We start from the raw sequence: 26,626 nt of genomic DNA on the forward strand, positions 1-26,626 counted from the left end.
GATATTCCTGTATGTGGCAATAACTACAAACATGGGGAAAGCTTTTGAATCCTAAGACCTCCACCCCAGTGAATATAATGAGAGATAATATAAGTCAGAGAGGGAATTCAAATTGTCCCTCTGGGAGCCTGGGGAATGTAAAAAACTGGTTTACTCCCTATACTAATCCTAAAAGCAATTGTCATCACCCTGAATTCATTTCTTGGAAAAGAGACAACTGACAACAAAGTAGAGGTAAGGACCCATAGAACGCCAATAAATAGTGGTAATAATGTTTTGTATCCTGTTGAACAAAATAGGAAACCTTGAGTTCAAATTAATATAAATTGAGAATTGAAAAAATTAAATTTAATGGAGAATGAGATATTGATATAACTTCAAAATACCTCCCCTCAAAATACTTTCTAATTACAAGACAAAGAGAATAATATTACAGGGGAAAGCCTGACAGACACTTTAATCAAGTGATCAAAGTAAACGTCAGCAAAAATTATTTTTATAGAGATCCTGTACCACTGACTAAGATACAATGAGAAGAAAAGAGCATATTTTTTGTGATATTTCTAACAAAAATGCATAACCTGAAGAAATATCAGACAAACTCAAATTGAGGAACATTCTGTAAAATAACTGTAGTCCTCAAAAGGATTGAGATCATGAAAGTCAAGAAGAGATGGAGGAACTGTGTCAGATTAAAAGAGATAGGGCAACATGTGTTACTGGATGGAAACTTATTCCATAAAGGTTATTATATTGGCAATATCTGAATGAAACATAAAGACTCCATGTTACTAATGTTATCAATGTTAATTTCCTTATTTTGAAGAGTATATTGTGATTATATAGGAAAATATTCTTGTCCTTAGGAAGCTCAGACTGTATAAATCATGCTGCTATAAAGACACATGCACACGTATGTTTATTGCGGCACTATTCACAATAGCAAAGGCTTGGAATCAACCCAAATGTCCTTCAGTGACAGACTGGATTAAGAAAATGTGGCACATATACACCATGGAATACTATGCAGCTATAAAAAAGGATGAGCTCGTGTCCTTTGTAAGGACATGGATGCAGCTGGAAACCATCATTCTCAGCCAACTATCACAAGAACAGAAAACCAAACACCACATGTTCTCACTCAGGTGGGAATTGAACAATGAGATCACTTGGACATAGGAAGGGGAACATCACACACCGGGGCCTATTGTGGGGAGGGGGGAGGGATAGCATTAGGAGATATGCCTAATGTAAATGACGAGTTAATAGGTGCAGCACACCAACATGGCACGTGTATGCATATGTAACAAACCTGCACGTTGTGCACATGTACCCTAGAACTTAAAGTATAATAAAAAAAAAAAAAAAAATGAAGCTCAGGCTGAGGTACTCAATGTCAGTGGGATGTTGGCACTATGTACTCCAGTGGTTCAAGAAAAAAAAGCCTTTGTTCTGTACTTGAACCTTTTCTGCAAGTTTACAATTATATGTAAAAAAAGATATGCAACAATTACTTAATAGGACTTGCGTTTTAAAAGAGAAGTACAAGTTGGAGAAGGTTAAAAGGAAGCCTTTTAGTATTTTACTCCATAGTCTTATGTGTTGCTCTGCTATGTTGACAATGCATGAAAATTTTAATTGCTTAATAAAAAAGAAAGGGAAAGATAATATCATAGAGCTCACAAATATGAGCCTACCAAAGCAGAAATTAGATTATACTAGTTTCAACTATTGAATCACCCTGTGGTTTAAATTGAAAAACAAAGGTAATTCAATTAGTAATTCTATATCCAGTTTAATGATTTTTCCATAAAAATTATTTGGCTTATAAAACAATACAAAAGTCTAAGAAATATATCATTTAATATGGGCTTCCCTTTATTCGTGTCTGCCAGGGGTTCTCACTAAGATAAATGGAAGCACGATGTTGCACTGAGAATTTGCTGTGTAGCTCTTTACCACAGCAAATGCTGTTAGCCTCTATTTGAAGAATTTTTTTTTATGAGGCCAAATCCAGGCTAAATTAAATAGATCTGGCATGGTAACATTATCATTTTGGGTTCTAAATAAGTGATTCCTTTTAATGTACATGCTGAAATTTTCTCATATGACAAACTGGGACACATGAAATGGAATTTCACGCACTATTGAACTGAATTCTCGGTAGCTGCTGAGAAATGTTTGGGGTGTTTTAGTGGATTTATCCATTTTAGTGACCATATTTCCCCTCGCATTTGTGAAATGCATTTTGCTGTTATTTTAGTTATTCTGAAAATGTGAATTCATTTATCTGCTTGTTCAGAGAACAGGCATGAGAGCTAAGAGAAATGATGATAAGCACAATAACAAAAACATTCAGGTGATACTAATTTATTCATTCAGTACTAACTACAGGGACTAATACTCAATGAATAAATTGGTGAGTATCACCTATCTGTTAACAGAACAGGTAAGTACCTGCTCTAATTAAGCTTACATTCTATTAGGAAGAAAAAGACCAAAAAAGAAAAAAAAGGCAAATAAATAAATAATTGCAGAGTATGATAGCTTTTGTGAAAAGAATAAACCTGGCCAAACATGGTGGCTCATGCCTGTTATCCTAGCACTCTGGACGGCTGAGGCAGGGGCATCTCTTGAGCCCAGGAGTTCAAGACTAGCCTGGGCAATGCAGTGAAACCCCACGTCTATTTTAGAAATATAAATAAATAAAAATAAACATGTTGATATGATAGATAATAGCTTAGCAAAGATGGGGAGGACCTTTCCAAATGGGAGACATTTCATCTGAGATATGAAGAAAGAAAAGTAGCCATCTGGTGACAAGTAGAGGATGAATGTTTCAGGCAAGGGCAAGGAGAGTGCAAAGGCACTGAGATAAGAAAAGAGTGGCTGCTTATGGAAGAGAAAGCGGAGTGTGGTAGAATGAAGAGTCTAGCAGCCATTATTTTGTTATTTAAACCTCACAGTGATGCTGTGAGGTTGGTCCTCATACAATCCATTTTTTTTAGATAATATTACTGAGCAATAGAGAAGCAAAGAGACTTACTCAAGGTTATTAGTTGATAAATGGTGGAGACAGTGTTTTCACCCAGAAAGTGTGATTTCAGAACCCATGCATTCTAAACATTATATAGTGTTACTTCCTGTGAGCCCTAAAAATGTGAGACAGGACTTAATTTAAAAAGTTCATCTTGCCAGGGTTGAGGATGCGAGCCCATGACACAGCCTTAGGAGGTCCTGATGTGTCCAAGGTGGTCAGAGCACAATTTGGCTTTATACATTCTAGGGAGACATGGGACATCAATCAATACACACAAGATGAACATTGGTTCTGTCAGGAAAGGCAGGACAACTCGAAGCAAAGGCGGGAAGATTGGAAGCAAGGAGGGGGCTTCTAGGTCATAGGTAGATAAGAGACAAATGGCTGCATTATTTTGAGTTTCTGATTAGCTTCCCCAAAGGACACAATCAGATATGCATTTATCTCAGTGAGCAGAGAGGTGACTGATTAGAATGGGAGGTCGGTTGGCCCTAAGCAGTTCCTAGCTTGACATTTCCCTTTAGTTTAGTGATTTGGGGACCCCAAGTTTTTTTTTCCTTTCACACTTCCCAAAGAAAGTACCACGCACATATGAACTACTGTTGTTATAAAGTTGAAGGCATATTTTATAGCCTAGAAAACTCATCTGTATTATCATATTTTGCTCCATTCAAAATGTTGTGCCCAACTCTAGGTGCTAAGCTTTAAAAAGATTATGGACAAGTTGGAGAGTATTTGGTAGAAGGCCCCTTGATTGGTAGAGTCTTGATATATGAGGAGCATTTTGACTGTATCATGAAAAAGATAAGTCTCAGGAAACTACAATGCCAGGATTAATATATTTATGGGGTCTTCATGTGGAAAAATAACTGAATATTTTGAACGGCCCCTAGTAGGTACAATTTGGAGAGAAATATAAAAGCTACAGAAACCTACTGTGATAGAGGAAACAATGTTTTTCACATTGAAAAATCCAAAATTGGAATAAAGTATTCTGGGAGAGAGAGAGAGACTCCAATATCAAAGGTATTTAAATCTTGGTAGAAAAACCTGTTATTGAGAATGTCCTATAGAGAATTCAAGCAATAATGAGTAATTGAACTGTATTAGCCCATTTTCATGCTGCTGATAAAGACATACCTGAGACTAAGCCATTTACAAAAGAAAGAGATTTAATTGGACTTACACTTCCACATGGCTGGGGAAGACTCACAATTATGGCAGAAGGCAAGGAGGAGCAAGTCACATCTTAAATGGATGGTGGCAGGTAAAAAATGAGAGAGCTTGTGCAGGAGAATGCCTGCTTTTAAAACCATCAGGTCTCATGAGACTCATTCACTATCATGAGAACAGCATGGGAAAGACTGGCCCCCTGATTAAATTACCTCCCACCAGGTGTCTTCCACAACACATGGGAATTCAAGATGAGATTTGGGTGGGGACACAGACAAACCATATCATGAACTAATGTGGTTTTCCCCAATCCTGAAATTCTGTGATGGATAAGTTATCATCAGAAGACAGGATAATCGAAATTCAACGTACTTGATTTGACAGAGCATGGAATAGAAACCTGATGCCAGATAGAGATAAAGAAGCAAAGTAAAATCCAAGATAGTAGGCTTGCAGTGAAATACAGAAACGGCCCTGTCTTCTCTAGTTATCAAGGGGACTGGTGATCTGGCTCAGACTAGAAAGCAGGAGTAGCCCTGCCCTGCCTTAGTAAGTATGTATGCAAATTTCTACACTCAATATTATGTCCTCTTCAAAACCTATTCTGAGACCCCAGGGAAGTGATCATGTGCACATGTCCTTATTAGATTACCTATAATTCTCGTTGCATTGATTTGTTTATCTGTATGTCTTCTTCTAGCCCTTAGTCTCACTGAAAGAAAATTCATATTTGTATTTTCAGACTTAGGAGTGTTACTAGAAAATATATAATTACTAATACAACAAGTAGCAGAATATTGAATGTCCAGGGAATAAGAGAAGGTCAAACAAAATCAAATTTAGAAACAGAGCATATTTGTGGCCATAATTTATTTTCTGCTTACCCATCAAAGTTATAGATATGTATGCTTTGAATATGGTATCAGAAGACTAAGTCATACAATATAATTTTGATTTAGAAGATTATAAGATCCAAATAAGTCAATAGAAAACATGAGAAATTATCAAAATAGATTTTAGATATGGCAGATTTCTTCCATTTTATGTTCTAGAGTTCTACCGGGGGAAATCACAATGAGTTAATTGAGAATAAATGTTTTTTTCCAAATCAGTTTGTCAGTTTTTATAGAGATATGATCTAGAATCAACTTATTTGAAATTTTCAAAATTTTGGTTCAATTTCTTAAACAAAGGATACTGCTGTCTTCTTGGAGCTGACAGAGATACAGCCTCATTGCTACTAGCATTACCTTTATTTACTATGGAAGAAAAAATACTTTGTAATAATTTTTGATATTACTAAGTTTTAGAAGTTTTATGTTGAGTAGTGAAAAAGAAATGTCCTAATATGACTCTGATGTAAACACTTTTCAGAAGTGTGGTGTTTATTATTTGGTAGTGGCAAATGTGAAAACATAGGCATTGCATTAACTGAACTATAGCGAACAGAAATTTGCTGACCTGTAAGTGCGTTGTTGACCTTTACCTTGTCCTAACTTTGACCCTTCCTCAGTATTAATTAGTTAAAAATGTCTCAAACAGGTGTCAGCTGGCTTCTCAAACTTTCAAAGATGTGAGTTATGCTCAAGAGCCAGCCTGCCTCTTCCTCTCCTCAAATTCCACTGCCTATGGAAGTCCTAAGCCCTCCTTAGAATTTCTGTGACTTCTCAGGGTTTTCACTTCTCAGTGCCTGCTTCACTTCCTTTGCCCTAGCTTCCTGACAAACTTTCTCTGTCCACTTATGCAAACGCAAGGAACCTGCTCATCCAAAAAGAGAAACTACTTAAATATAGTGTTACTGAATACACTGTTAGAGAATCTTCCTCTGGGCTGAAAAAGTAGACACAAGTTTAGATGCGTTTAAATCCATGAGAGTGTATTTCCTCCCCTCCCCCCCCGACCCCGAGATGGGGTCTCGCTCTGTCGCTCCGCCTCCCGGGTTCACACCATTCTCCTGCCTCAGCCTCCCGAGTCGCTGGGACTACCTGCGCCCACCACCACAACCGGCTAATTTTTTGTATTTTTAATGGAGACGGGGTTTCACCATGTTAGCCAGGATGGTCTCTATCCTGACCTCGTGATTCGCCCGCCTCCGCCTCCCAAAGTGCTGGGATTACAGGCGTGAGCCACCGCGCCCGGCCGTGAGTGTATTTTTTTTTTTTTTTAAGCATAATAAAGACTTGAAGGTGGCTGGCACTTGTAATTCCAGTGCTTTGAGAGGCCAAGACAGGAAGATTGCTTGAGGCCAGAAGTAGAAGACAATCCTGGGCAACAAAGAGAGACTCTATATCTACAAAAGAATTTTAAAAATTAGCTAGGCGTGGTGGCACGTGCCTGTAGTCCCAGCTGCTTGGGAGGCTGAGGCAGTAGAATCACTTGAGCCCAGGAATTTAAGGCTTTAGTGAGCTACAGTCATGCCACTACATTCCAGCCTGGGTGACAGAATAAGCACTGTCTCTTAAAAAAAAAAAAAAAAAAAAAAAAAAAAAAAAAAAAGGGAAAGAAAAGCTTTGAAGAATCAATTTATTAAAAAATCAAATACAGTTGGCTTTCATAATGAGTTTAATAATTTACTTTGAGATTGATAATCCCTTGGCAATCACTCCTAACATTTTAAAGCTTTTCTCTCTTTCAGCCTTTTTATGTATACATTTAAAGAGTAGAGGCACATGCTAACATAATGAACTATCGCAATAAGTCTATTTGCAATGTAAGCTGATTATCAGCTTGTTTTAGCTGATACATAAATTGTCATACACCAGAATTATTTATATTAAAACACATAATTTAAACATCATCATTAAGAAATGAGATAGGAAAAAGGAAAAGGGTCAGTATTCAGGCTTCTACTCGCCTTATAAGAGTCTCTTGATTGAAACTAATTTAAAAAAATAAGTGGAAATTCAGGAAAGAGGTCAGAGGCAGCAGTAGACAAGCTGTTTAATGTCACATTTGAAAAAATTACCTCTAATTCTTGAAGTCACTTTTAAGATTTTAAAAAATCAAGCCATAATTTGTTATCTTTAAATAGGAGTTTGGTTTAATTATCACTTAAGTACTTTTTTACTTTCTCATTTTAGGTCTTTAATTTTGGTAATAGTTTTTCAGCTGTTTATTTTATATTTCACAGGTTGTATTGCTCTCATTAGACTGTTACAAATTGCTTGTGAAGAAATTAATTTTAGGTGTCATAATTTTCCCCCAATGATATCTATATGAGTGTCTATCAAACTTTCAGTTGGTTTGAAAAGAGAATGATGCAATAGCTAGAATGGGAAAAGGTAGATGAATGGAAAAGGCAAACAGAACTTTATAAAAAACAATGCAGATGATCTCTGGTGTCACTAATGTTATTATTCAGCTATGTATATGCTTGAAAAGACGCATTGCCATTAAATTATTCTTTATGTCAGCCTTTACTGTCACTTTGCAATACAAAGAAAGCAAGGTGAAGACTAACTTTTCTCTTGTACAGAATCATCAGGCTAAATTTTTGGCATCATTTCAGTCCCTGGAGACCTCTGAGAGATTCTGGGATGCCAGTGGTGCCTCTCTGGCCACACTGACAACAAATAATTGACCTAAGGAATAGTTCACTTCAGACATTTTTTGCTTCTCATTGGTTGTCAGGGCCATTGAGGAGAGCTCAGTGTAGATCAAAGAAAATGATGTAGATCAAAGAAAACGGTGATTCTTCCCCTTCTTCCCAGCCACCCACCACCTGAACCTAATGCATCATTGTACAATGGCCATAAAGGATGACAAGGGACTCGGCAACCGGTTCCTGGAGGAAATGATGCTGTGGCTTTTGGCTGGTGGCACCATCATCCCCAGTCATCAGTCAGAGTCATCAAAGTGATCATTCACCCATTCACTGCCTCCTCTGTCTGCATCCCACAGCTAATCAACTAACCAGTTCTGATTTTTTTCACAAATATTAACTCTCAACTTTCAAATCTTTCTCAAATCTCTTTCTTCTGATCTCTGCCCTACTTTAGATCCTTAATAATCTTCACCTTACCTATTTCTAAAACCTTCTAACTGACCTATCTGCCGTCAGTTTTGTGTTCCTTAACTCTGTAACCACAGTTACCTCCATAAAATTTAAATATGACCATGACACTTGCATCTTTGTCTTTTTTTTTTTTTTTTTTTTTTTTTCCTTTTTGTGGAGAACGGGGTCTTGCTATATTACCCAGGCAGGTCTCGAACTCCTGGGCTCAAGCTATCCTCCCGCCTCTGCCTCCCTGAGAACTGGGATTACAAGCGTGAGCCACCGCGCCTGGCGACACTTGTATCTTAAACACCTTCAATAGCTTACTAGAAAATTTTAAAGCCCTTATTCTGGCATGCAAAGCCCCCAAATTTTTTCATTTGTTCTTACAGCCCCTCCATTCACTGCCTTGCATTCCATGTCTGAGCACATAGAACCTCCTACTGTTCTCCCCTAACATCCATGCATTCTGTCTTCTGTACTGATGCTATTTTCTGTCTTCCTAGATGCCTTCAGCCATGAATTTCTTCCTTACCTTCAATTGGATACCTGTTTATTGAGACTTATTTCAAGTGCCTTTTTATCTAGAAAGCCTTACTTGTCTCATATCCCATCTGGGTTAGGTACCTCTCTTTCGTGTCCCTGGAATACCCTATGCATATTTCTGCTATTATATTCACTAGATTATCTTATATTTTGCAATTTTTATATCTTTGGTCATCACTAGAACATGAGTTCTTTGATGATGGCACTTTTATTGATCTTTGAATCTTATGTACCAGGTGTATGTTCTGTCTCACATTAGGCACATCATAAACATTTGATGAATTAGTAAACAAATGAACAAATAAAAGCTGCAATCGGTAGCGTTAAGTTTTGATGGGATCTGTGGACAATATAAAATATAGAATTCCTAACCGTGGCAGCAGATTTATTGCTATCATAATGGGTCCACAGCTTCTTTCTTGTTCCTTGAATGTGACCAGTAACAATGCATCTAGGAGATCTGATGTAAGAGTATTCTGTGATAAGTGTATACAGAAAGGAGGAACCAATGACTCAAATAGGAATCAAGCCAGAAGCTTCTGCCATATGGGCAGTGTGGGCTTCAACCAAAACAATGAAACAGTGCTGTGGTTCAGCAGAGGTCCTACCGTGAATAGAAGGATATACCAGGTTGCCGCTGTGTCTCAGATTTCAATTCTGTGTCGTTGGCACTTTTACCAATGGCAGGAAACAGAGCCATAGTCATGCCCCATATCTATAATAAGTATGTGGATAATAAGCATTGAGTACAGACCTGATGGTAGTGTCACTGACAGAGACTTGTGTTGTTTTCCATTGCACTGCTACTTCTGTGCTATGAGAACTTAGCTCATCAGTTATTGAAGAAGGGGAAAAGTTAATGACCACAAGAGGGCTTACAGTGACCCTAAGGCAACTTTCAGAGCTATTTTGCAAGAAGAGATTTTTATTTCCCAAACCAAGGGGCAATTTCCATCAGGGCTTTTTTTTTTTTTTTTTTTGGTTCTGTATTTGCCATCTCATTGGTAATAACAAGACTGCAGCAACAAAGGAAAGAAATCTCACTCTATTTCTCTCATCACTCCATAAATAGTTTGCTTGCCTTTCATTGAGGACAGTTAGTTAACATTGAGGGCAAGTAGTTAACAGCAAGGGCTACAGAAAAGTCCTATAATTAATCAACCTGCATTGCCTTCAGTCTGAATCCTGAGTATTAAAATTCAGGGGGTGCAATTAGAATCAGGCAAATGTAAAGGTCATAACATTAGTCACAGTGTCACCTTGTCTCTGAGCCTTTTCTTTCTTCTGGAAGTGGTGTCTTGTCAGTGGGGGTTAGAGCAACAAGAACTCTGTTGTTCCGGGAGTTTGTGAAATTTTATCTGCAATTTTTCCAATTTTAATTAAATATTTGATACCAGGCTACAGCAACAGAAACACTGCAGTGTTGGGTTTCAGCACTATCACTCTATCATCTTATAATTTAAAGTGAAAGATAGGAGGACTTTGTGGTTCTGACGGTTTGATAGCTTTTTAAAAATTACCTTCCTTTCCCCATACCAGATTAGAGATGGGGGTGGTGGGGAGAGAGCTTCAGCATTGTCTAGCCAGAATCTCTAGTTCTCTAGCTTTTTATACTTCCTATTCACATTCATCCTACTGATTTCCACTTAGGACTGCAACGACCTGTCCTCTCTGCTTGTCCATCAGGAATATTGACTTTCCCAAACATTTCTTAAAAATCGAAAAGTTAAACCGAAAATACACACTTTTTTAAAATTTTTATTTTTTCCAAGCCAAACTGTATCCAGCTTTATTGAAGACACTTTCCATAAACAATCATGGAATTTCAGTCAGGACATGGGCAGTTATTAACAGTATATAACAACTTTCAAAAATCCTTCTCTACTGGACTACCAAAAATCAGAAAGCCACTATAAAACTCAATGAAGTCTTCATCTGATGCACTGAGCAGGGAAAGTTTCGAGTGAGGGTTGACATTTCACATTTAGCATGTGTTTAACAGCTTTTCACAACCAACCCTGACTTTCAGAAATGAAATGAAAATGGCAGGATTTATTTGAAGAGTCACAATCTAGAAACATAACCACTGCTCTTTTTTTTTTTTTTTTTTTATTACACTTTAAGTTCTAGGGTAACATGTGCATAACGTGCAGGTTTGTTACATATGTATACATGTGCCATGTTGGTGTGCTGCACCCATCAACTCGTCAGCACCCATCAATTCATCATTTATATCAGGTATAACTCCCCAGGGCAATCCCTCCCCCCTCCCCCCTCCCCATGATAGGCCCCAGTGTGTGATGTTCCCCTTCCCGAGTCCAAGTGAGCTCATTGTTCAGTTCCCACCTATGAGTGAGAACATGCGGTGTTTGGTTTTCTCTTCTTGTGATAGTTTGCTAAGAATGATGGTTTCCAGCTGCATCCATGTCCCTACAAAGGACGCAAACTCATCCTTTTTTATGGCTGCATAGTATTCCATGGTGTATATGTGCCACATTTTCTTAATCCAGTCTGTCACTGATGGACATTTGGGTTGATTCCAAGTCTTTGCTATTGTGAATAGTGCCGCAATAAACATACGTGTGCATGTGTCTTTGTAGTAGCATAATTTATAATCCTTTGGGTATATACCCAGTAGTGGGATGGCTGGGTCATATGGTACATCTAGTTCTAGATCCTTGAGGAATCGCCATACTGTTTTCCATAATGGTTGAACTAGTTTACAATCCCACCAACAGTGTAAAAGTGTTCCTATTTCTCCACATCCTCTCCAACACCTATTGTTTCCTGATTTTTTAATGATTGCCATTCTAACTGGTGTGAGATGGTATCTCATTGTGGTTTTGATTTGCATTTCTCTGATGGCCAGTGATGATGAGCATTTTTTCATGTGTCTGTTGGCTGTATGAATGTCTTCTTTTGAGAAATGTCTGTTCATATCCTTTCCCCACTTTTTGATGACCACTGCTCTTTTGAGGCACGCTATCTCAATGGCACCACTGGAAAGTCCAGATTGCCTGACACACTGGTAACCAGTTAATGGGGGTCAGGTCCCAACAGATGTTTGGGTTTAAGGGAGTTAAGTCTATGCTGAAAGGTGGAAAGGGAGAAGAGGACATAAGAACTAATTTGTTTTCCATACCACAAGGCTTTTGCACCAAGGTGGCTATGTGTGTCAAAGTCAGGAAATCTTTCCTCCTGGGAACCAAGAGGAAGTCTCTCAAAACTAGAAGGGAAAGGTGTTTTCTGCACATCAATCCAGATTCGGAGACATTCATTGGTGACATATGCTCCTTCCCCTAAAAACAATAATGAAATGTTCTGTGTCCTAACAACACAGCTTAAAAAAAAAAGTAAAATAAAATTTCGCATTTTAAAAAACTTGATAAAAATATTTCAAACTGTACAGTCTCCAGTACACAGTTACCAAAATGCACACACTTCGCTTGGCATTTGCAGCACCTTCAGCTTTCTGTGTCTGGTCTCCATTTCTGCAGGGTTATTCCCCTTCTTGCCAGCATCAGCTTTTCCCTTTTTCCCTCTGGGTACCTTCTCTCCCTTCTTTGCAGGGCCTTTTTAGGCCTGGGCTCTGGCTTTGGAGGAGCAGGTTTAGCAGACAATCTCGCAGATCTTCTCTGTGGTTCATCCTTCACTTTGGCTGTATCTCCTTTCACATCCCCTTCAGGCTTTCTCTTGGGCATGGTGGCGCCGATGGTGGCGGGACGTAGGTGCTGGGTGCGGGATGCGGCTGAGCACAGGATGCAGCATTGCATGAGCTTTGGTCTGTCCAGAGGTTGTTCTCACCACTGCTTCTTCCAATACACACTTTTAAAAGGTGCCTCTACAGGTTCATGGTCTCCCACGTCAGGAGAGCCCTCAGTGCTTTCCCTCAGCCTAAATGTCCACGATTTTATTCTTCACTATTTCCTCAAGCCTATTCTCACACCTGCTCCTCCCTTGCAGTGAATGATACTGATACCAGTTTTTCTGAGAAAATAGGGAAAGGGATTGAAAAGATTTGTACTGTCTGCCTGCCCATTTACATATATTATCTGATTTAATTTGCACAGTCTGAGAGGTGGAGATTATTCTTTCTTTTACAGATAAGGTAACTGAGGCTCCAGTAAGTGGTGGTGCAGAGACTGAGCTCGTGTTAGTTCAACTGCCAAACTTCTCCTCCAATGTGATGGGATGTAGCTATCAAACAGAAATACAGGGCATGAACATCAGATTTCTCACTCCCCTATTCTAAATATAGCTAAATCCATATGAATCCATATTCCATGCCTCTCTTGTGCTTCTTTCCTCCCTTAGGCTAATAATACTCTATTCATGCTTTGTATTTTCTCTTTTGGGATATTTGATCATCAACTTTCCATAACTTCAAACTCTTTCTTTTAATAATTCTTTCCTCTCAATATATACGCATACTTATGTTTCCCTCTGTCTTAAGAAAAAATCCATTTCTCATCCTTGCATCTGTCTCTGTGTGCCACCTTATCATTCTTCTTTCGTTCGCAGCAAACTTTTTTTAAAAAGTACTTTAATTCTACCGGTTCCCTCTAATTCACTCTGTAGTCTGAATTGCAAGTCCATCTTGTCACTGAAATTGATTTATTCTATGAATGTAGGGTTTGGAGTTGGGAAATAACCAAATTCAAACTCACTCTTCACTCATGACGCTTGGGCAGTCTCTCTGTTGTGTATGACACCCACTTTGGGATACTCATTGTTGAAACCATGTTTCTATGACTTTCATGAACTGTCTTCTCCTAGGTTTGCAATTCCTTTTCAGGCCACTCATTCTTAAGTCCATTTGGTGCTCCTGCTCCCCTTTATGCTGCCTAAATGTTAATGCTCTCCACCATCTTATCATTGAACCTCTTCTTGCTTGTCAACTTTGATTGAAGTATTTCACCCACGTCTGTGGTTATAAATGTATGCTATCTGTATACTAATATTCCCCAGACCAGTGCCTCCCAGACCCATATTTTTTGTTGTTTAATGAAATTCCATTGAAATTTCCAAGTCTGTAGGTTCAAAACAAAATTCAAAGTCTTTCTATTCATATTCTCTATCAACATGACTGGTACCATGATACACTCAGGTATGTCCCCGTCGGGGTTTTAGACGTCATCCTTTGCCCTTCTCCCTTCCTCACTCCCAAATAAGAATCCTGTCAAACATTCCTAACCTTCAAAATGACATCTTTTGTTGTTGTTGCTGTTTTTGACACAGTCTCACTCTGTTAGCCCAGGCTGGAGTGCAGTGGCACAATCTCAGCTCACTGCAACCTCCGCCTCCCAGGTTCAAGCGATTCTCCTGTTTCAGCCTCCCAAGTAGCTGGGATTACAGGCACGCACCACCAGGCCCGACTAATTTTTGTATCTTTAGTAGATACAGGGTTTTGCTGTGTTGACCAGGCTGGTCTTGAACTCCAGACCTCAGGTGATCCACTGGTCTCAGCCTCCCAAAGTGCTGGGATTACAGGTGTGAGCCATCTTGCCCAGCTGACATCTTATTTATTGGCCTCAATTCTGTTGTATTTATTTGTACTTCCATAATTTCTTGCTTTAACTAAAATTTTCTTTATTTCTCTGTAAGTTTTGTTTCATTCTCTGATTAAAGCAGCAAGTTAGTTATCAACCATTATGATAATTATATTTATTCTGTTTATGGATTTAATTTATGCCCACCACAGATTATAAGGTCTTGATTACTTATCCTCAATGTAATGGTATTTTACTACATCAGTGTCCTTTGATCTTTTTTTCGTCTTGTGTTTATTTTTTTCCCATGTGGTCTCCAAAAAAAATTTCAGTTTATTGCACTATAGAGCAGTAGTTTTTGTTGTTATGTTGTATTGGGTTTTTGTTTGTTTTAGATGTTTTTTTCAACTTGCAAAGGTCCTCAAATTTTAAACAGGAACTTTGCAAAAAGTTTCTGGTCTATTTCTCTGCCTATTTGTGTTGGACTTTAGTTAATGATTTTCTTAAATAACATAATGCTAAAAGGAATTTGTGCTAGAATTTTCCTAAATAAATTGATAACTACCTTCTCTGACATGTAACCCCCTGCCAATTGCATATATTAGGCAGACTTGCAAAGATTTTTTGCTGTCCTGATGTGATTGTCCCATTAGTACATAAAACAAAGGAAAATGTAGTTTGATGAAACAGATTATTATTCTGAAATTGTTTGCATTTGATCTGCCTTTATTTCAGCTTTAATAGCAGCTATAATCAACATTGGGCAATTGCTTTGCTGTTTCTAGCTGCAGAAACCTCTGGCCAAAAACACAAAGAGGCACACTAATTTGTGCATGGAAACACATCCTCATTCTTATTGTCAACATGAGAAGTTGGCACAGACATCCCTCTTCCTTTGCTTTGAGTCGGTCTATGTGATGGCATTTATCATTAAGACATATAACCTCTTAGTGATTGTTATTCAGTAACTTTTGGTTTTAGTTTCTTATCTTTGAGGAAGTCTCTTTTTTCAAGCAGCTAACTCTTGCATCTAAAAAGTGTCTTCTTAAGTATGTCATCTTTCCATTTTGCTGGAATTCTTAATTGTATGCTACTTATCATTGAAAAAATACTGAATTACTTCATTTTTGTATTTTATTAAACTAAAACTTGAATACAAGTCACTCACCACTGATAGCTTTATACTATTTAAATAACTTTTTAATTTTGGTGTTTGGTATGTTTGTTAGCATGTAGAAAGCAAGCCCAAGGTAATTTATAAAGCTGTGACTTACAGTGTGTGGAGCACTAAGTAGCGTTTATTCAGGACAACTGGTGTTAGATGCTATGATTACTGTAGTCTTCACTTCAATATTACACTTATTTTGCCTTTTCATAATATTTTTATATGTGAATATGTAGAGACACAAACTTTTTTTTGAGATGGTGTCTTCCTCTGTCACCCAGGCTGGGGTATAGTGGCGCAATCTTGGCTCACTGCAACCTCCGCCTCCCAGGTTCCAGTGATTCTCCTGCCTCAGCCTCCTGATTAGCTGTGATTATGGGTGTGCACCAACACACCTGGCTAATGTTTTTGTAATTTTAGTACAGATGGGGTTTCACTATGTTGGCCAGGCTGGTCTTGAACTCCTGATCTCAGGTGATCTGCCCATCTTGGCCTCCCAAAGTGCTGGGATTACAGGTGTGAGCCACCCACACCCAGCCGAGGCACAAACATTTTCTTACTTCAAAACCTGACGACACAAGAAATTCATTAAGAATAAAAGTAATAGAGGCTGGGCGCGGTGGCACAAGCCTGTAATCCCAGCACTTTGGGAGGCCGAGGCGGGCGGATCACAAGGTCAGGAGATCGAGACCATCCTGGCTAACACGGTGAAACCCCGTCTCTACTAAAAAATACAAAAAACTAGCCTGGCGAGGTGGCGGGCGCCTGTAGTCCCAGCTACTGGGGAGGCTGAGGCAGGAGAATGGCGTAAACCCGGGAGGCAGAGCTTGCAGTGAGCTGAGATCTGGCCAGTGCACTCCAGCTTGGGTGACAGAGCGAGACTCCGTCTCAAAAAAAAAAAAAAAGTAATATATATTTTTGCTTAACAATATCTTGATCTTTAAAGAATCAGTTCTATGTATCCTGTTATTAAAATCTTATTAAATAATAGCAATTTATAGGAACCTTTAAAAGAAATCAATATTGAGATTTTTATTACATATCTATTAATTTTTGGTGGATCTCTGCTGAATACCTTAAAAAAATTATAATTATTTTTCCATTAATCTGATATTTGAAAGTAAGACTCAACAAGAACAATGCAAAAATGAGAGAAAATAAGAGGGAAAAATTATTTTTTTCTTTGATTTTTATTTCATCTGCATAATTTACTCAGTTTTTCCTTCAAATATTCAAAAACCTGCACTGGTATTTTTTTCTGACACATTTCCCCTGTTAGACTTTAGTTTTTCTTAGTTCATATTCTTGTGTTAATGGCTGGTGGAGTAATGTTTCCTCGCACAGAATGTTTTTTAAGGTGTGTTTCTATCTAGAACACTCATTGGTGAAATATCTATGGCACATGAACATCGAAGGGTGCTAACTACAGTTATCTCACGGAAGCATTTTTTTTTTTTCATTCAGCAAATGTTGATTTCATTCTTTTTATTTTTATTTTATTTATTTATTTATTTATTTATTGAGACGGAGTCTCGCTCTGTCGCCTAGGCTGGAGTGCAGTGGCCGGATCTCAGCTCACTGCAAGCTCCGCCTCCCGGGTTTACGCCATTCTCCTGCCTCAGCCTCCCCAGTAGCTGGGACTACAGGCGCCCGCCACCTCGCCCGGCTAGTTTTTTGTATGTTTTTTAGTAGAGACGGGGTTTCACCGTGTTAACCAGGATGGTCTTCTCCTGACCTCGTGATCCGCCCATCTCGGCCTCCCAAAGTGCTGGGATTATAGGTTTGAGCCACCGCGCCCGGCCCCGATTTCATTCTTCAGTGCCAGGCTCTAAGAAAGGAACTGAAACATTTTCTTCCATTAAAGAAACATAAATAAGAGACAGACATATTGTAGTTTAAATAAGTATATTGATGCTATAAAAATAAAATTAAGACAAATAGGAGATGTCTATGAAAATAGTCATTACGCAGCCTCTCCCTTCCTGCCTATCCTGCATTCCTACCTGCTTAATTTCTGTGATGAGACGTCTATGAGCTCATTCCTCTTCCAAAGCCTCCCTGCCTCTCACTGGTCTCCCCAGGCACAGTGATCATAGTCTGCCTTTCCATCTCCCTCTGTAGAATACCGCTGCATTCACTCTGCTCATTTGACTAAGCTGGCCTGCTCACTGCTCTCAGCATTGCCTGAACTTTTCTGCCACCATGAGTTTGCTCAGGCTTGTCAGCAAGATATGTTCTTGGTTTCTTCTCTGGCCTGTCATAATTCTGTCCATCCTTCAAGGCCTGCATTAGTGTGCTTTTGTTATCCATGTTTATTTTCCTTCATTGCGTCTATTCCTTTTAAGCATTTGTCTATTTATTTAACAGACCCCCACCCTTCCGGAATGTAATAATAAACACACAGGCAAGGTAACAAACTTGAACTCATGCGTATCCCCTGCGGAGCCTAGAATTGCTTTCCATTCGGCTTGGAATAGAGGATGCATATGTATGCAAATATTAAATGCATTCATTTGATGCACAAAGACAATTTCACAAGCACTTAATTTCTTTCTAGCATATGCCAGACTCAGAGTTTGGCAATGGTGTATAGATGAAATCGGCAAGTTAACAGGCAAAATAGAGTATGTTAAGTGCTTCAATGGAGGTAAGCATGGGAAATTTATAGGAGTGTTCTTTATTCAGGTAAGTCAATGAGTGGATGAAAGCATGGATAAATACCTAAATGAATAACTTAGGTTAATTCTCTGGAGCTCCTATTTAGTATTCTGCTGTCCTCCTTATGGGTTAATCAATCTGATAATCTGCTGCAACTACAGTCAGTGTCCTAATTTCTTCCTTCACAATAGTTCCTAATAACACTCAGGTGGATACAATGTAGTGAATTCTGTATACCTGCTTTCTCAGATGCATCATCCTGGCCTTTAACCACTATATGAACTGATGTCTCCAGATGCCACATTAAACATACTAATTTGGGAATTCAAAAAAATAATATTTAAGGCCAGACGCAGTGGTTCACACCTGTAATCTCAGCATTTGGGAGACTGAAGTGGGAGGATCACAAGGTCAGGAGTTCAAGACCAGCCTGGCCAACATGGTAAAACCTCGTTTCTACTAAAAATACAAAAAGTTAGCTGGGTGTGGTGGCACGTGCCTGTAATCCCAGCTACTCGGGAAGCTGAGACAGGAGAATCACTTGAACCCAGGAGGCAGAGGTTGCAGTGAGCAGAGATTGCACCACTGTACTTCAGCCTGGGCAACAGAGAGAGGCTCTGTCCCAAAATAATAGTAATAATAATAATGATAACAACAATAATGTTTAAGAATAAGATTAGTCTAATGTTTCATTATTAAAGACAGATAAAATGTATTTAATGGTTCTTTTGTCTTTGTTTTATTCCTGTGCACAATTTTTTTTTTAGATGGAGTCTCGCTGTGTCGCCCAGGCTGGAGTGCAATGGCACAATCTTGGCTCACTGCAACCTCCACTTCTCAGGTTCAAGCAGTGCTTCTGACTCAGCCTCCCGAGTAGCTGGGACTACAGGCACGCACCGCCATACCCAGTTGATTTTTGTATTTTTTAGTAGAGATGGGGTTTCACCATATTGGCCAGGCTGGTCTCGAACTCCTGACCTCGTGATCCATCCAACTTGTCCTCCCAAAGAGCTGGGATTACAGGTGTGAGTCACCATGCTCGGCCCCTGTGCACAATTTTAACACTTCCTTAGTTGATTTCCTTTGGTTTTCTACTCATGGTGATTTGAAACAGTCTCCCTTTTAGAGTGCTTTGCATGAAGAATTTCAAGTTCTTATTTTTCTTCTGTTTATTTATCTGTTTGTTGATTTTTCCACTAAAAAAAGCATTTTTTAAATTTGGCCTCTTTTATTTTGCTTTTTAATCATGAAAATTAAGAAAGGATCTTGAGCCCGCAGTGTACAAAGTACTATTGTTGATAGCTGAAGTGATAACTCAGTTCTTTCTTCTTGGTTTAAAATAGTTTAAACAAGAGCTACACAGCAAAGGAGGTGTAGCATAGAGTAATTTATTACAATGGATAAAGATATTTTGAAAGTTAGGTACAGAATAGACAGTATACCCTGAGAGAGAAAGAATTCAGGACAGGCTGTTCGTAAGGGTGAGACAGCAAAAACTGGCACTAGGGAGACACCCTTTTGGGGAGTTTTAGGTGGGGACACAGCCAAACAATATCATATACCCATGCCAGTCTTTTTTCCTCAGTGCTGGGATGTTGAAATAATGAATAAAGCGTAAGACTCCCTTTTTGGGAGTTTTAAAAGATGATTCATAAAGAGGTGGGAAGAGGTGTTACTAGTAAGCATGTTCTGGGTGGTCTTCTGGGTGCACATGTGCAGTAACTGTACATGCTTGTTCATATGTTGCATGTCTCATTAGCATCTTAAAACTCCACCCAGGGGTGTGCTTTTTACTTTTATAATGAGCATAGGGTCAGTTTGGGGACAGGTAAAATCAAAATGTGCATGCTCTCTGGAAGGGAAAGGCCCTACTGAAGAAAGCTTTGTTTGAATGAGCTCAATTACAATGCAGATGCTGAGGTTTACTGTGCTGACTGTATGATCACCATGGTTGCCTCATCCCAAGAACATGGTCACTTCCTTGACTGCCTGTCCTGCCTCATTATGATCTAGTAGGTGATTTAAATTTGGTCTACACTCAATGGAATAATTCCATGCACTTTAAACATAATCTAGTTACCTACTGTCATTGTGCTATATGTTATCCTAACCTCATATAGTTCAGACTTCAGGTCTCTCTGATACCCAGCCACAGAAATTTAGTAGGGACTACTCAACTAAATTATCATGTAACAATCAAATAAGACATACGGTTGAGTAAAGAAATGCTTCTTTTATTGATCAAATTTTTTTTGGTTCTTTTTTCATTTTCATGTCATGATATGTTTGATCCTTATGAGCTCAAGCTCATAAAACAAAAGGCTACCACTTCTTGTTGGTTTGATTCAGTTATTCAACAAATGTTTAATGAACACTGTATAAGTTTGTTCTCAGGTTGCTATAAGGACATACCTGAGACTGGGTAATTTATAAAGGAAAGAGGTTTACTTGACTCACAATTCCACAGGGCTGTGGAGGCCTCGGGAAACTTACAATCATGGCAAAAAGGGAGGCAAACACGTCTTTCTTCACAAGACAGTAGGAGAGAGAAGAATGAGAGTCAAGCGAAGGGGGAAGCCCCTTGTAAAACCATAAGATCTCATGAGAACTAACTCACTGTCATGAGAATAGGATGGGGGAAACCACTCCAATGATTCAATTATCTCCACGTGGTCCCTTCCATATCATGTGGGGATTAGGGGGACTACAATTCAAGATGAGATTTGGGTGGGGACACAACCAAACCATATCAAACACCAACTATGTGCTAGTCTTTTTTTTCTGAGGTACTGTAGAAACAATGAATAAGCATAATTAATATGTTAAAAGAAGAAAAATGAAGTAGGGAGAGGGCATGGAGAGTTACCAAGGGAGGAAGTATACTATTTAACAGGGTAGTTCAGAGAAAGTCTCTCCAGTAGATGCTTTTGAGGAGAGATTTGATTGAAGTTAGAAAGCAAGTCATTTAAGCCTTACAGACATCTGTGGGGAATATTCCAGGAACAGGTGACAGCCAGTGTCAACCTTTTGCATACTCAAGGGACAGAATGGAAGCCACTGTGACTGGAGCAGAGTGATCAAAGCAGAATGATAGAGAACCAGAACAGAGAGGACTTGAGTGGGGACATCATATAGGATCTGTTGGCCATCACAAGGAGTTCATGTTTTATTTTGAGTAAGTTGAAATGGCATTGGAGCCAAGGAGTAATGTGATCTGACATATATTTTTAAAGCGTACTTTAGTTACTGAGTTGAATTGGTTTTCTTTTGCTGCATAACGAATTACTACAAATTTACCACCTTACAACACTGCATATGTATTATCACACAGTTTCTGTGGGTCAGGAGCTGAGGAGGAAGGGATGCTTAGCTGGCTTTTCTGCTTAGGGTCTCAGAAATCTGAAATTAAGGTGTCTCATTTGAATCCTGGGGTCCTCTTCCAAGTTCACTTAGGTTGTTGGCAGAATTCACTTCCTGGAGGTTGTAGGACTGAAGTCCTTGGTTTTTGTTGTTGTTGTTGTTTGTTTGTTTTTGTCACTGGTTGGGTGTTTTTTGTTTTTGTGATTATAAGCCTGGTTATGCTCTCAGCTCCCAGAGGCAAGTCTCAGTTCTTAGCCACATGCCCCCTCACAACCTGGTAGGTCACTTCTCCAAAACTAGCAAGGAAATCTCCCACATTTTGAATCTTTCTCCAATTTGCCAAAATGGAGCTTTCTATAACATAATGTAATCAATCACAGCAGTGATCCACCACTGTCTTTGCCATCAAATTTAACCTAATCAAGGAAGTGACCTTGATTAGGTCATAATCATAAGTACTGCTTATACCTTCGTATTCATAAGTACTGCTCATGCCCAATTGGAGGGAATTGTACAGGATGATTACACCATAGGGTGGAAATTTTGGGAGCCAAGTCATAATTCCACTTACTACATAAGTGGTACTATTACAGAATTGTGGAAGGAGCAAGAGAAGATTCTGAAAACCAGATAGAAGGCACTACTGGAGTCTAAGCCAGTGTTTCCCCAAGTTTAATGTGTATATCAATATCCTAGGCATTTTGTTAAAAAGTAGATTCAGACTTCATAAGGCTATAGTAGTGGCCTGAATCTCACAACAGTCTCCTAGGTGATGGTGATATTGCTTGCAGGGTAGCAAGGTACAGGCAAATGATGACAGTGACTTGGGTTAGGGTGGTAACAGTAGAGATAATAAGTGGTCTGATTAGGGAAATATTTTGAAGGCAGACCCTAAAGGGCTTGCTGAAGGAGAAACAAAGGCATCAGGGTAACTTCTCACTTCAGGGGATGTCAGAGACTGTGGGGAAGGAGCTTATTTCAGAGCAGAAAAGAGTTCCTTCAGTTTGTGATATGCTAAGTATAAGATGCCTTTTAGGTTCCCAGTAGAGAGAATCACAAAATGTGATGGAAAATAGCAGGTTTGTATATCATATTCAGTGTTATTGAAGATTTAAAATTTTATGTTTCTGTGCACCACAACTATGTAACTCTTTCTAAGTGTGCTTAGAATTTATTATATTGTATTAAAAATGTGAGCAATGAAGAGGACGTAATTGATTTGTGCTGCAGATTCTCTTTCATTCTCTCACATTGACATTATCAAAATAAGCAGTGTTTTCTTGTCCCTATGCCAGAGTTCCCTACAGTGAAATAAACGTCATTACTCAAATCATTAAAACTATTCCTAGAATCCAAAATACACATCACTGTGCATATTTAAAACACAATGTATTCAAACGCTCTCTAGGTATACATCTAGACTTTAAGATGATTTTCAGTACCTATCGATTCTGGTAGATGCCTCACTATGAGATGTATTACCAGATTTTCCGTGACTCTATAGACGGCTTCATGGTGTGACTAATTATTATTTATTTTCTGGGCAAAATTATGCAATGTTATTTTCATCACATTGTGAGAGGTAGCCATTAGACAGAGCTTGCATAAAAGTTAGTTCTTACTGACTCACTTATCACAAAAGAAGACAGTGTAGACTAGAATTGTATCAAAGATAAATTTACTTATAATTCCCTAAACCTCAATCATGTAAAATCTTGGCCTTACCCTTTCTCATTTTCAGAAAGAAAAGCATTCAGAAGAATATAAGTTGAAAACTACATTGTCATTCCTTTCTTCCTTGTGATGGCCATGGACATGCTAGCGTTTAACCAGAGACTTGAATTCTCAACATTTCCAATATTTTAAAAGAAATTTAAGTAGAACATACCTATGCTTAGCACTGCTTGGGTGCTCAGTTAACATGCAGTGAAATAAGATTATGGCAGGTGGTTCACGGTTTCAGGTAGGGGTGAAATAAAGGTAACAAAGGGCAGTTTGGGTTTAGAGGACGCTTCATACTGTGGAACGTGTGAAAATTCAGCTTATTGTAAGCAAAAACCTTTATAGAAATCCCTGTTTTCCTTTTCTTATTGTTAAACAATAAAATGTGCTAGGCTTTATGACTAGAGGAAAATGGGAAGGAGATATTTCAGTGATAGCCTGATGATTATGTTTTTATAAATAAGATCCTAAACAGATGGAAATTAAACCAAATTATTCAAAGACAGAGGGTGACAGTAGATCTGAAGGTGGCTACTTTTATGGAGAGTGTTGAGAAAGAACTTTACTCCTATATCTGCACTCCTTTCGATCTGGAACCCTGGGCTAGGACTAACAACCTTACAGGACAATTAGGCTTTCTGTTGATTCAAAAGAATTGTGATGACTGGACAAAGCAATTGTTGAACCCGGAACTTGTCACATTATGAGAGGTGGCCACTAGATCAAGCTTGCATAATAGTTCTTATTGACTCCCTTATCACAAAAAGAAGATGTTGTAGACTAAAGTTGTACTAAACTCTGGTTGTTGTTCTATAAACTTGTTTTTTTTATAGTGGCGTGGTTGTTCTGTAGACCTTTTACAGTGTTTCATGTTGAAATCCAGACTCCAAATCTAGGCATAATTATTTTATGCATTAGTTCAAAGATGTCAAACATTTTCTACTATTGTATCTATTTTTATATAATGTATTAACTATAATATAAAGTTTAACTTTTGCATGGTAATTTAAGAAACTAAGTTTCTTACTCTTTCTTTTCCCTAGGTGCACTGAATCAAAAAAATTGGGGAAAGAAATATCCAACATGTAATAGTCCAAAACAATCTCCTATCAATATTGATGAAGATCTTACACAAGTAAATGTGAATCTTAAGAAACTTAAATTTCAGGGTTGGGATAAAACATCGTTGGAAAACACATTCATTCATAACACTGGGAAAACAGGTAAAATATTTGCATTCTCTTTGCCTTTAATATATTTTTCAGACCTGGAGTATGTTTAGACTAGTTTCGTCTGATTTTCCTTTGAATAATGTACTATGAACTAGATAGAAGTTATATGTAGAAGAAACCAAATGGAGCAGAGAAAATGGGAAATTTAGACAGTATTTTGACAATTTGTACAAAAAAATAAAATGACCAATGTCATCATGTCATGTTTTCCTACAATGTAACAATAATGATGCAGTCTCTAGAAGATATGATAATGTGGTTTACAACTAATATAATTTAGTCAATTACTTAGTCAATCAGGATTTCTTTTTCTTGAGCATTATAGTTTGATCTTTTCTACCTAGCCTCATGTTATAGTCGTATTTGGATATGAAAAAAGCAATTGACTGTAATTGAAACATAAGAAAATAAATTCCTAGCTCTTCTATATAGAAGGTTTAAAGTTGTATCCCATCCTTAGGAAACCCTCTCTAAGTGCCTTTTTATTGAGACTATCTTTAAAAAAAAAGGCAAAATATTAATACATTAAAATTTAAATACAAATTCTAATAAGCTATACATATATAAATAATTTCCAAAAAGTGACACCTTTTCCTTTTTGATATTCTAGTTTTTTAAAAAATTCTTTTTTGGGAAATTATGTAAAGGCATGTACACATAAGACAAAGATTAGAAAAATATTCAAAATTATAATAGTAGCTGTATGAGGGTAAGCTTTATCATTAGTGAATTTTTAAAATATTTTCTATATTTAGGTAATGTAATTATTTGAATGTAATAGTTTAATTTCAAAACTCAAGAGAGTAGTAGCCAGGCACTGTGGCTCATGCCTGTGATCACAATACTTTGGGAGGCCGAAGCAGGCAGATCACTTGTGGTCAAGAGTTCCAGAGTAGCCTGGCCAATGTGGCGAAAACCCATCTCTACTAAAAATACAAAAATTAGCTGGGTTTGGTGGCACACTCCTGTAATTCCAGATACTCAGGAGGCTGAGAGACAAGAATCACTAATAATACAAAAATTAGCTGGGTGTGGTGGCACACTGCTGTAATTCCAGATACTCAGGAGGCTGGACAAAAGAATCACTTGAACTCAAGAGGTGGAGGCCGCAGTGAGCCAAGATCATGCTACTGCGCTTCAGCCTGGGCAACGGAGTGACCCATCCTATCCAAAAAAATCAAAGCAAAACAAATGAAAAAACGAACTCATGCCAGGTGCAGTGGCTCACACCTGTAATCCCAGCATTTTGGGAGGGCGAGGCGGATGGATCACCTGAGGTCAGGAATTCAAGACCAGCTTGGTCAACACGGCAAAACCACATCTCTACTAAAAATAAAAAAATTAGCTAGGCATGGTGGTGCATGCCTGTAATCCCAGCTACTCGGGAGGCTGAAGCAGGAGAATTGCTTGAACACAGGAGTTGGAGGTTGAGTGAGCTGAGATTGCACCACTGCACTCCAGCCTGGGCAACAAGAGCAAAACTCTGTCTCCAAAAAAAAAAATCATGAAAGTAGAGATTTTTCTACATCAGTGCCTGATGCGTAATAAACACTAAGTATTTCTTGAATGAATAATTTTTAAAATTATTTTTATTTTCAGTTTTGAAGGGTGTTACAAAGTAGTAGGGCATGGAGCCTCTGCTTTATTATATATTGTAAGCAAAAATCTTTGTAGAAATCCCTGTTTTGCTTTTCTTATTGTTAAACAATAAAATGTGCTAGGCTTTAGGAACAGAGAAAAATGGGAAGGATAGCTTGATGGTTATGTTTTTATAAATAAGATCCCAAACAGATGGAAATTAAACCAAATCATTCAATGACAGAGGGTGACAGTAGGTCTGAAGGCAGCTATTTTTATGGAGAGTGTTGAGGGTTTTATTTTTCTTAGGGGAGAGTGGTTATTAGATCATTGAGCTAATAGAGCTACATTACTTGGGTTCACCACTGGCTCTTGAAATGACAGTGGGGAACTTTTGAGCAACCTGCTTAGCCTTTCTGTGGCTCAATTTCCTTATCTGTAAAATGAGGATTATATAGTATCTACTTCCCAAGGTTGTCCAAAGATCAAGTGAATAATACATGTAAAGTAATTTTAGTATAGTCCATGGTACATCGTAAGTGATATGTAAATGTTGGCTGTTATTGTTATTGTGCTTGTTATTATTATTAGTGGGAGTTTGTGTCCCTAGCTGGCTGACCAATATGTTGTATTCAGTCCCTGATGCCAACAGTGATTTCTCCCTAATGG

At 38.3% G+C, this 26,626-nt stretch overlaps 1 protein-coding gene and 1 pseudogene across 1 annotated transcript in view; one reads left to right on the plus strand and one right to left on the minus strand.

Moving 5' to 3' along the window:
• LOC113224820 (receptor-type tyrosine-protein phosphatase zeta-like) overlaps window positions 1–26,626 on the plus strand; it is a 193,107-nt gene that overhangs the window by 77,177 nt on the left and 89,304 nt on the right. Inside the window, exon 4 of the mRNA XM_026454314.1 lies at window positions 24,191–24,370. Coding sequence (XP_026310099.1) covers window positions 24,191–24,370 — 180 coding nt within the window. The remainder of the gene's footprint in view (window positions 1–24,190; window positions 24,371–26,626) is intronic.
• LOC111550160 lies at window positions 9,358–12,454 on the minus strand (annotated as a pseudogene).

Source organism: Piliocolobus tephrosceles, unplaced genomic scaffold (assembly GCF_002776525.5).
Source record: "Piliocolobus tephrosceles isolate RC106 unplaced genomic scaffold, ASM277652v3 unscaffolded_40, whole genome shotgun sequence".
NCBI classification, from domain to species: domain Eukaryota; kingdom Metazoa; phylum Chordata; class Mammalia; order Primates; family Cercopithecidae; genus Piliocolobus; species Piliocolobus tephrosceles.